Source organism: Solea senegalensis, unplaced genomic scaffold (assembly GCF_019176455.1).
Source record: "Solea senegalensis isolate Sse05_10M unplaced genomic scaffold, IFAPA_SoseM_1 scf7180000017696, whole genome shotgun sequence".
Lineage (NCBI taxonomy): Eukaryota > Metazoa > Chordata > Actinopteri > Pleuronectiformes > Soleidae > Solea > Solea senegalensis.
In genome coordinates, this window is record NW_025322499.1 from 10,001 (window position 1) to 20,149 (window position 10,149).

Here is a 10,149-nt window from a genome sequence, read left to right on the forward strand (position 1 = left end):
AGAACTGTTGACATTACTGTGTGTGTGTGTGTGTGTGTGTGTGTGTGTGTGTGTGTTCTCAATCATCTCAGCAGGTGACGGACAGGTGCACCACGGCAACATCCTCTCTGGAGGAACACACACACACACACACACACTCACTCTCTCAGTCTGTCCTTCTCTGTCGCTCTGTAAAGATCAAAGTGATCAGTGATTGATAATCTGATTGTTTAACAGCTTCAAACTGGACAGAAGTGCAAAAGTGGACTGGACTGGACTGGACTGGACTATCACAAGTTCCACAGACATTTTCAGTCTCCAGGCTCCGCCCTGACACAGGCAGAGGAAGAAAGTGGAGTTGTGACAGGATTAAGTGAGATGAAATGACAGACTGTTGCCATGGAAACAGTTTGAGGTGGTAAAGATGACGGCCGCTCTGAGGACAGTGTACGCCGCTCTGATGCTCGTGTCCAGTGTGGCGTGCGTGTGCGGGAACCTCCTCCTCCTGGCGGTGCTTCTGCTCAACAAGGAGCTGCGCTCCGAAACCACGGGTCTCGTCGTGAGCTTCAGCGTCAGCGACCTCGCCCTCGGACTCTCCGCCCTCCCGCTCGCCGCCCACACCAGCCTGACGCGGCCGTCCGGTTACCCCGGCGCCGGCGTCTTCTGTCAGGGCAGCGGCTTCCTCTTCCTGCTGCTGCTCACCTCGTCCATTCACTCGCTCACCTGGGCCACCGTGGACAAGTTCACTGAGATCTGTTTCGCCCTCAGCTACAGTCGCATCTGGACGAGGGGGCGGAGTCGGGCGGTCCTGCTGGCGGTCTGGCTCTTCTGCGTGCTGAACGCAGCGCTGCCCCTGGTGGGCTTCGGCAGCTACGACTACAGCGAGCGGCGTTTCCTGTGCTGCCCGAGCTTCGGGCCGGAGAACTGCGTCTTCGTGTTACTGTGGATATCGCTGGGGATCGCGGCGCCGATCGTCACCACTTGCTCTCTGTACGGATACATGGTGCACACGGCGAGGAAACAGGCACGCAGGGGAACGTTTGTGTGCAATGAGCTGCACTGCTTCTACGTCCCCGCCAACGTTTACCTGAGGAGCTCTGTGGTCATGGTCGCCACCTCAGGTGAGTTCACACTCACTGGGTCCTGAGTCCTGAGTCCTGAGGTCGCGCATAGGCCTGGGACGATAACAAATTTTACTGGACGACATATTGGCCCCCAAATTATTTCCGATAAACGATATTAGTGTCAACATGATAATACTTCATCATAATGCACACCCTTTCAAATACAATAAACTTTTATTTCTCAGTGTTTTTTACCATTGTAATTTACGTTTAAATATCCTAAATAAATAAAACAAACAAAAAACAGTAAAGGACTCTCAGTCTGTTAAACAGTAAAGGACTCTCAGTCTGTTAGGACTCAGGTCTCGGAGTTCTGGAATTGCCGTCTGTGACGTATTTTCTCGCAGGTCTGTCTAACGTTTGCAGCATTGCTCTAAATGCTGGCTTTGCAACTGTATTAAAGGGCAGCATTTCTTTTGCAATGTTGGAAACGACACTTTCTGTGAGCGCACACCATTTTGCGCTGTTCTGTTTATATTTACTTTGCCGACCAAACGCCTCAGTGAGTGTTGACTGTCGGGACATAGGCTCAGCGTCTCGAGGTGCAGTTTTTTTCCCCAGCTGGGAAAACTGGGTGGGGTGGTTATGCCTCAGGTGGGCATGCAGGTTTGTTGTGTTTGAAGCCGATATGTTCCCACACCGGGGCTGTGGCATTTGCCTTTGCAATCATCTTTCTTCCTTAGCCAATGCTAGCGGCCCAGCCTCCCCTCACGGAGACAAAGAGACAAAGAGACAAAGAGACTGGATGACTGACAAGAGGGTTCAGTCCGTTCATTCCACTATGGAACAAAAGCACCCCAGGTACTGAGACCGAGCACAGAGTGAACCCTCTTGTCATCCAGCTTGCTTGGAGGCGTGAGACGAGGAAAACGAACATGCATGCACACAGCAATATATCGAGGCCGGCAAAATTATTGAGTTCATTTTAATTTATCGTGCGATTCATTGATTTATTGATTATTGGCCCAGGCCTAGTCAAGCGATCAGAGTCCTGAGGTCACGCAATCGGACTTTCTTTTCTGCTCCTCAACGCAGGCAGACACATTCCTCTCTCCCTCCTCTCTCGTCTCACCCCGTCTTGTCTTAACTTTGGGAGCCTCTCCGCAGTGCTCTCTTAAACTTTAATCATGGAATTGGTCGACTGATTTCTCAGCGTGACTGAAAAAATGTTCTCGACGAGAAGTTTGGGTTCGGGGGAACACTGATGCCCTGACGGAACGTTCGTACATGAGGGACTCCTGGGAGGAGTGGAGGGTTGTGTGCCTGGCGATTCTTTCCGTGGAGGACATCGAAGAAGTCTACTCATTCGGAACCATGATAACAGCAGCACCACGAAGCTGCCCGATATGATTGACGGGGGGGGCAGATCTGTCAGCAGTCAGACTGTGGTTACTAGGGATAACATCTGGGAGAGGCTTTCGGCTTTGACCCCGCGGCACCGGTCTCGGACTAGGCCGTTGCTGGAACAACTCCCCCAGGTGATCGCTGCAGTGAGATGTTCTGTATTCCGACCTCCCTTCCTTCACGGACACCTGGTGATTGTTGACTCTGTCTGGGACCCGATCACACATCCCTGTAGCCCCATCCCTCGCCTTGGCCACTTTTCACCCACTAGCGCGGTGGGCGGGGTCCGCAGCTGTAGCTACCTGCCTGCACTGGTACACCTCCACTCCCCTTCCCCCTCCCCAATGCAAGTTATCTCGAGTTCTCAATCGTAAAGTGTATTATGTGTGCCTATGTTGCTGGGGGGTTTTTCCATTCCCACGCTGTACTCCCCCACAGGAGCATAGCATGGGAGCTGCTCTTTTTGTCCTCCTCCCTCCCTCTGTTCTCACCCCCTTATATTAGCACCAGTCATCCTGTCGGGTCTGTCTCTGTATTGTATGTAAGGACCGGTTGATGGTTAAAATGTCGCTGTACTTCTGTATCAGCGACAATAAAGCTCTTCATTCCTTCTGAGGTCAGAGTCCTGAGGTCACGTGATCAGAGTGTGGAACCAGCTTCCAGTGATGGTTCAGGAGGCGGAGCCTCTTTCTGTATTTAAAGTTAGACCTTCCTTATATATAGTTAGTTTTTTTTTCCACCTATGGTCCCAGCTTTCCTCTTCTGTTGTGTTGCCATGGCGACAGTGTTGACTCTGTGTGCGTGTTTGTCTTTGTGTGTGTGTGTCCTCAGCTTGTCTTCTGCTCTGCTGGACACCCTTCATCTGTGTGTGTTTGTATGAGACACTCAGTGGTCAACAGACTCCGCCCCTGACCTGTGCCCTGTCAGTCTGGTTGGTTCTGACCAGCTCCGCCCTCAACTCGTGGATCACCTGCATGACGCAGACGTAAGTCACTGAGGCCACGCCCTCTCTTACTGCTCGACGTTCCGTTAAAACACTGTTAGCTTGGATAGCATAGCTGAACCCGTGTCCATCCGTCCTCCAGCAGGTACCGGGGGGCGGTGCATCGCAGTGTGGGCGTATTCATCCACAGGTGTTGCTGCTCTGACACACCTCTGGAGCCCCACCCACAAAGCTCCACCCTCCACCTGCACCCGACGAATCGCATGAGCACAACGACGACATCATCATCATCATCATCATCAACACGACCAACAACAACATCAGCAGCACCGTGACGCACACAGTATATATACACACACACACAGTAAATACACACACACACACACACACAGTACATACACACACAGTACATACACACACACAGACAGACAGTATATACAGTAACTCTCGACTGTTCACTGTCCTGGGAACGAGCTCCCCATCGACATCCGGACAGCAGAAAGCCTCCACATCTTCCGCCGACGACTAAAAACACATTTCTTCCGACTTGACTAAGACGACGACAAAAAAAAAAACTTGCTTATACATCGCACTTATGACTAGCACTTTATAGTTTGGCTTACTTGATGCTCTTACTTACTTCTAGCTCTTGTTTGTACCCTAACGTTTTAATGCACTCACTGTAAGTCGCTTTGGATAAAGGCGTCCGCTAAATGACATGTAATGTAATGTAATGTAATATATACACACACACACAGTATATACTGTACATGTACACACACACACACACAGGATGGCGGTCAGACGTGTACCTGGTTGACGACCTCGAAGTAGAGCGCCAGCGTGGAGCTGGGATCTAAAGCGCAGATCTTCCACTGACACGTTCCTCCAGTCCCGATCTCCTGTCACAGCACAACACACGTTTGAACCATAGTGATGAGGTCACTGCACTGAAAGGTCAGAGGTCAGCTGTGTGTGTGTGTGTGTGTGTGTGTGGTGACTTACGTTTTCAGACACACACGGTCCTTTAGCGTTCAGAGACACACACGGTCCGATGGCTCCAGACACTTTGATTTCTCTGGACGTCTGAAACACAACACAGCTGTCTGGTCACCTGACAGAGGGGGTGTGGCCACTGTGATGTCAGCGGTCACATATACACACCTTGACCTCCAGCGTGGCGGCAAACGCCATTTTAAAGGAGCCCTGGACGTCTTTGTTGAAAACTCTCTGGAAGGTTTGTTTGAACAGAGACGTGTTGAACGAGTCCGCCATCACCACGTAGCCCCTGTGTGTGCACAGCACATACACACACGTATATACGTTACATCACATGTTACATCACATGTTACATCACATGTCATTCAGCAGACGTACTTACAATAAGTGCATTTCAACATTTGTGTACAAACAAGAGTGAGAAGTAAGTAAGTGCTTCAAGTAAGACAAACTATTAAGTGCTCGTCGTAAGTGCATGTACAAGTAATGTCGTCCTATCAGAGTACCGAGGTCACGTGATCAGAGTCACGTTGTCGTAGTCGAGGTCTCGTGATCGGAGTCACGTTGTCGTCGTCTTAGTCGAGGTCACGTGATCAGAGTCACGTCGTCGTAGTCGAGGTCTCGTGATCGGAGTCACGTCGTTGTCGTCGTAGTTGAGGTCATGTGATCAGTCACAACGTCGTCGTAGTAAAGGTCACGTGATCAGAGTCACGTCGTTGTCGTCGTAGTTGAGGTCACGTGATCAGTCACCTCGTCGTTGTAGTCGAGGTCATGTGATCAGAGTCATGTCATCGTCGTAGTTGAGGTCACTTAATCAGAGTCACGTAATCAGAGTCACGTCATTGTCTTCGTAGTCGAGGTCACGTGATCAGAGTACTGAGGTCACGTGATCAGGGTCACGTTGTTGTCGTTGAGGTCACGTGATCAGAGTCATGTCGTTGTCGTCGTAGTCGAGGTCATGTGATCAGTCACGCCGCTGTCGCGATCAGAGTCACGTTGTTGTCGTCGTAGTCGAGATCACGTGATGTGATGAGTCATGTCGTCGTAGTTGAGGTCATGTGATCAAAGTCATGTCTTCGTCGTAGTCGAGGTCATGTGATGAGAGTCATGTCGTCGTCGTAGTCGATGTCACATGATCAGAGTCAGAGTCACGTCGTCGTCGACGTCGTGCAGAGGCAGAGAGAGAGAGTGTGTTACGACAGACGAGTGAGGTCATCAGTGTGGGAGAGTGTGAAAAGATTATCAGAGACATGAAGTGTGTGTGTGTGTGTGTGTGTGTGTGTGTACCCAGTGTAGTTAGCGCAGCACTTCATCTCCAGCAGACCCGTCTGATCCAGAGCGCAGGCGTACAAGTCGATGACGTGACCGTTACTGGACGCTCTGTTAGCCAGAGACTCGTAATGCTGCAGCACACACACACACACAAACACACAGGCTGAGTCATGTGACCATGACACATAAACTAAACTAATCATAATGTTGTTGTAAGGTACTGATGTACAGTCAGAGCTGAGTGTGCTGTGAGCGCACCCTGCTGCCGAGACACAAGGTCACTCAGGACAAGTCACATGACAAAGTGTCATTCAGTACAGACAGGAAGTGATGTCACCTTGGTGGCTTTCTTCATGAACTTGGCGTTGTCCTTCTCGATGTCGTGCCATGACCTGATGGGCGTCTTCAGCTCATCTCCCACCACCATCCCAGGACCCTGCGTCGCCGGGCCGCCGAGGAACGCCATGATCCGAGCGCCCGTGTTCGCAAACGTGCACTGTAAAAAAAATCGCTCTTCAATAAATTCATTTAAAAGAAAGGTTATGTGATCATGCTGTGGCTCCTCACACACACTCTCACACTCACACACACAGACACACACACCTCCAGCAGGCCGACAGCGATGGACATGGCCACGCCCAGAGAGCGCAGCGGTCTCTTCCCCTGAGTGACAGGCCACGGATCACGCTGCAGCTCCCCCAACAGTTCAGTCAGGTTCATGTCAATCTTCTGCAGTGGCTGCAGGAACCTGAACAACAGCGTTAACAACAACATTGATTAACAATGTCGTGTATGTATGTGTGTGTGTGTGTGTGTGTGTGTGTACCTATTGGACAGAGGCTGTTGGACACTTTGAGGTCCTCGTCCCTGATTAGCTGAAGGTTTGGTCAAACCAAGCATCTCCTGCAAGTAGCCAACATCTGGTTAACATGTTAACTAGCAACCATGTTATTAACATTACATACCAACAGTGTCAGCTAGTGTAATTAACTACAAGTGTCAGCTAGTGCCATTAACTACCAGTGACAGTGGTTAGTCAGTGGCTGGTCAATGACTGGTCAATGGTTGGTCAATGACTGGTCAGTGGTTTTTCAGTGGTTGGTCAATGACTGGTCAGTGGTTGGTTAGTGGTTGGTCAGTGGTTGGTCAGTGACTGGTCAGTGATCGGTTAGTGGTTGGTCAGTGGTTGGTCAATGACTGGTCAGTGGTCGGTCAGTGGTTGTTCAGTGGTTGGTCAATGACTGGTCAGGGGTCGGGTCAGTGGTTGGTCAGTGGTTGGTCCGTGACTGGTTAGTGGTTGGTCAGTGGTTGGTCAGTGGTTGGTCAATGACTGGTCAGTGGTTGCTCAGTGGTTGGTGAGTAGTTAGTCAATGACTGGTCAGTGGTTGGTCAGTGACTGGTTAGTGGTTGGTCAGTGGTTGGTCAGTGGTTGGTCAATGACTGGTCAGTGGTTGGTGAGTAGTTAGTCAATGACTGGTCAGTGGTTGCTCAGTGGTAGGTCACTGACCTGCAGCTGTTTGGCATTCAGGTCTTTGGTTCCTCTGAACACGTAGCTCTTGGAGATTCCCTCACAGCCGAGCTCGTGGACCTGCACCATGCGACCAAAGGTGATGAGTCCGACGAGCGCAGTGGGCGGCACCAGAGACAGAGACATCTGCAGAGACTCCTTCAATGCCTGCAGGTCTTCATCCTCCATACAGGTGTCCACCACATACAGGAAGACCAGTGGCATCTGAGGACCTCTCTGAGGACACAGAGCAAGGAGGGTCACATGGTCTGAGGAGATGTGTTGAGACATGTCTGAAGACAAGTCTGTCTCACCTGGACCACATACTCGATAGTAGAGAACTGAGGAAGCAGCTCAGCAGGCTGGTTTACCTCAGAGATTCCAGCGTAGGACGGAGGAAACTGAGACACACACAGACAGACAGACAGACAGACAGACAGACACACACACACACACACACACACGCACACGCACACGCACACGCACACTAACTAAGGAATATTGCCTCTGGGAGGACCAGAGTCTGAGTTGGTCCTCATGTGTAGAAGAAGACATGCGTTTACCTGGTTTCTCTGGTAACAGAAGTTACACGCCCACAGTTTAGCTCTGTAGTCCACCTGACTAAGAGACAGAGAGACAGGTGAGACAGGTGAGACAGGTGAGACAGGTCAGACAGGTCAGACAGGTCAGACAGGTCAGACAGGTGATGAGCAGTGATCAGTACCAGAGCGGGTTGAGAACGGCGCGGCAGGTGGCGCGACTGCACAGAACCGGTTCGTACTGGATGGGCGGCAGATCCGGTCTCTCCTTCAGTGGCGTGAACAACGACGCCACGGGAACCACCATCCGTGTAGCCTCCAGACGGCTGGACGGCCAAACGTTCCAGCTGAAGCGCACGCCGTCACGCTCCTCATTCTGAGCGATGTACTCAGGAAAGGTCGCCATGGCAACTCAGGGGCACAGGGTCAGCCACACCAACAGGGAAAAGCTGAAAGGGGCGGAGTCACGAGGTTGTACAGTAAGAGAACAGTAAGTAACAGTATATACTTTTAATGTGTGTACTTTACATTTACTGTGTACCTTTACATGTACATGGTGTACCTTTACATTTACATGGTGTACCTTTACATGTACAGGGTGTACCTCTGCATTTACTTTGGGTACCTTTACATTTACTGTGTGTACCTCTGCATCTACTGTGGGTACCTTTACATTTATTGTGTGTACCTTTACATGTACATGGTGTACCTCTGCATTTACTTTGGGTACCTTTATATTTACTGTGTGTACCTCTACATTTACACTGTGTACCTTCTGTATGTTTGGAGTTGTTTTTAAAGCACCACCACACCCAGGCTCCAACCAAACCCTATTGACTTTTTTAAGCATTTAAGAGATGGGAGTTTCTCTCGTAAACACGGAGCAGTGACATGTTCAATCACAGCTGATCATCATGACATCAGTTCAATCATCAGTCCTAATGAGCCGAAGCCTCTGACGTCAGCAGATTCATGTGTGACGACACAGGTTATTGTTTCAGGAGTTTTAATTCGACTCTAAATTACACTTTTTCTGCCCAGAGTTCAGTTAGCATCACAGCTAACAGCAGAGAACTCATCACTTTAGTACCCCGTCATGACGTCACACAGGTGACAGGAGGAAGAGTGACAGTCAGGTGACATGTTACTAAGGTGTGTGCGTGCGTGTGTGTGCGTGTGTGTGTGTGTGCGTGTATCTTACCGCCGCCGCCGCTGCTGCTGCTGCTGATGCTGCTGCTGCTGCTGCTGCTGCTACTACTCTGACGACGTAGCAAAACAACATGGCGGCGGCCCGGCGCCACGTCAGGACACAGAGAGAATAAAAACACAGAGGTCTCACTCTGACATGGATTCAGGGACCATACTGCTGCTGAACAAACCTGATACAGTCTCACCTGTGGTCGGCGCTACAGGACTCTGTATATGAGCACAAACACGTTGTCTTTCCTCAGGTCGTCACACACACGCGCGCGCACAGGTAGACACTAGGTGGTGGTAAAGCACCTGCCCTTTGCCCTCTGGATCAGTGTATGTGGCCCATGCTGACATGATCATCTATAAAAGTGTGTGATAACATTGCCCCAATTAATAAACATTTAAAGGGGACATATTATGCAAAATCAACTTTTTAACCATTTCAGTACTTATTATATTATATTATTATTATATTATATATATTTGGGACTCTGGAGGCCCGACCAGTCGCCAAAGTGTAGAAAAAGAATACTCAGTCATGTTTTCGTGGTTCCCCTTAGTGTAAGTATAGGCCATAAAACACTCCATGTTGAATTCTCTGCACTTATGACAGCAGCATGTGCATTTCACCGCGAATGTTACCACCCACCAGTAAGTTTACTTGGAGAGCTCCGCCTTAGCTCCGCCTTAGCTCCACCTTGTCCCTGCGAGAGTGCAGGCGAGGGAGGAAGAGCGCTATTATGTCAACGCGGAGGGACAAGTGTGCTGTTGGTGGCTGCACAGTGGAGCACAGTGTTTTACAGAGGATTTTATATATGAAGCTAATGTGTGTTCGCACCACTTCACATCAGTATTTAGTCAGCGACGTACAAACACACAAATTGTTAAGAAAAGGTCACATAGAGGTCATAACTGACCATTCTGACACGTCCTAATTAAACATATTTGTTCAGTACGTCCTCCATGACCGGAGCACACACTCAGTCTGATACAGTCACATACAGCAGCGATCAGTGGTGGATCAGTGGTGCTGTCCCTAAGTGTTTTTAACTGATTTACAGTTGGACAGTGTTCGGCTCCATCCTTATGTAGGACGTCTCTTCCTGTGACGCACGCTGCCATGTTGATATTGTCAGAGAACTAGTGGAGGGAGGGGGAGAGGAATGAGGGGAGGGAACAGGAGCTGAGCGAGTGAGCGCTGTAAAGAGGACAAATCAGAAACCCCCTGGAAGAAGTGGGCGTGTGTTT

At 50.0% G+C, this 10,149-nt stretch overlaps 2 protein-coding genes across 2 annotated transcripts in view; one reads left to right on the forward strand and one right to left on the reverse strand.

Annotated features, from left to right (window-relative positions):
* sec23a (Sec23 homolog A, coat complex II component) overlaps positions 1-8,952 on the reverse strand; it is a 12,272-nt gene extending 3,320 nt beyond the window's left edge. Inside the window, exons 1-12 of the mRNA XM_044018776.1 lie at positions 8,909-8,952; positions 7,893-8,156; positions 7,732-7,789; positions 7,483-7,569; positions 7,169-7,405; positions 6,488-6,564; positions 6,265-6,409; positions 5,999-6,157; positions 5,677-5,792; positions 4,555-4,678; positions 4,396-4,476; positions 4,203-4,292 (exon numbers count right to left, since the gene is read on the reverse strand). Of these exons, the coding sequence (XP_043874711.1) occupies positions 4,203-4,292; positions 4,396-4,476; positions 4,555-4,678; positions 5,677-5,792; positions 5,999-6,157; positions 6,265-6,409; positions 6,488-6,564; positions 7,169-7,405; positions 7,483-7,569; positions 7,732-7,789; positions 7,893-8,113 (1,395 nt within the window). The 5' untranslated portion in view covers positions 8,114-8,156; positions 8,909-8,952. The remainder of the gene's footprint in view (positions 1-4,202; positions 4,293-4,395; positions 4,477-4,554; positions 4,679-5,676; positions 5,793-5,998; positions 6,158-6,264; positions 6,410-6,487; positions 6,565-7,168; positions 7,406-7,482; positions 7,570-7,731; positions 7,790-7,892; positions 8,157-8,908) is intronic.
* Positions 404-3,436, forward strand: LOC122764827 (melatonin receptor type 1B). Its single transcript, XM_044018775.1, has 2 exons — positions 404-1,100; positions 3,279-3,436. Exons 1-2 carry the CDS (start codon positions 404-406, stop codon positions 3,434-3,436), a joined length of 855 nt encoding a protein of 284 aa, XP_043874710.1.
* Positions 8,953-10,149: the final 1,197 nt, after the last annotated feature.

What these genes read in the sequence shown, in the direction of transcription:
- LOC122764827 (XM_044018775.1), top strand. Translation starts at nt 404, where the DNA reads ATGACGGCCGCTCTGAGGACAGTGTACGCCGCTCTGATGCTCGTGTCC. An exon ending in GGTCATGGTCGCCACCTCAG is followed by an intron (nt 1,101 to 3,278) that starts GTGAGTTCACAC and finishes GTGTGTCCTCAG; the next exon opens with CTTGTCTTCTGCTCTGCTGG.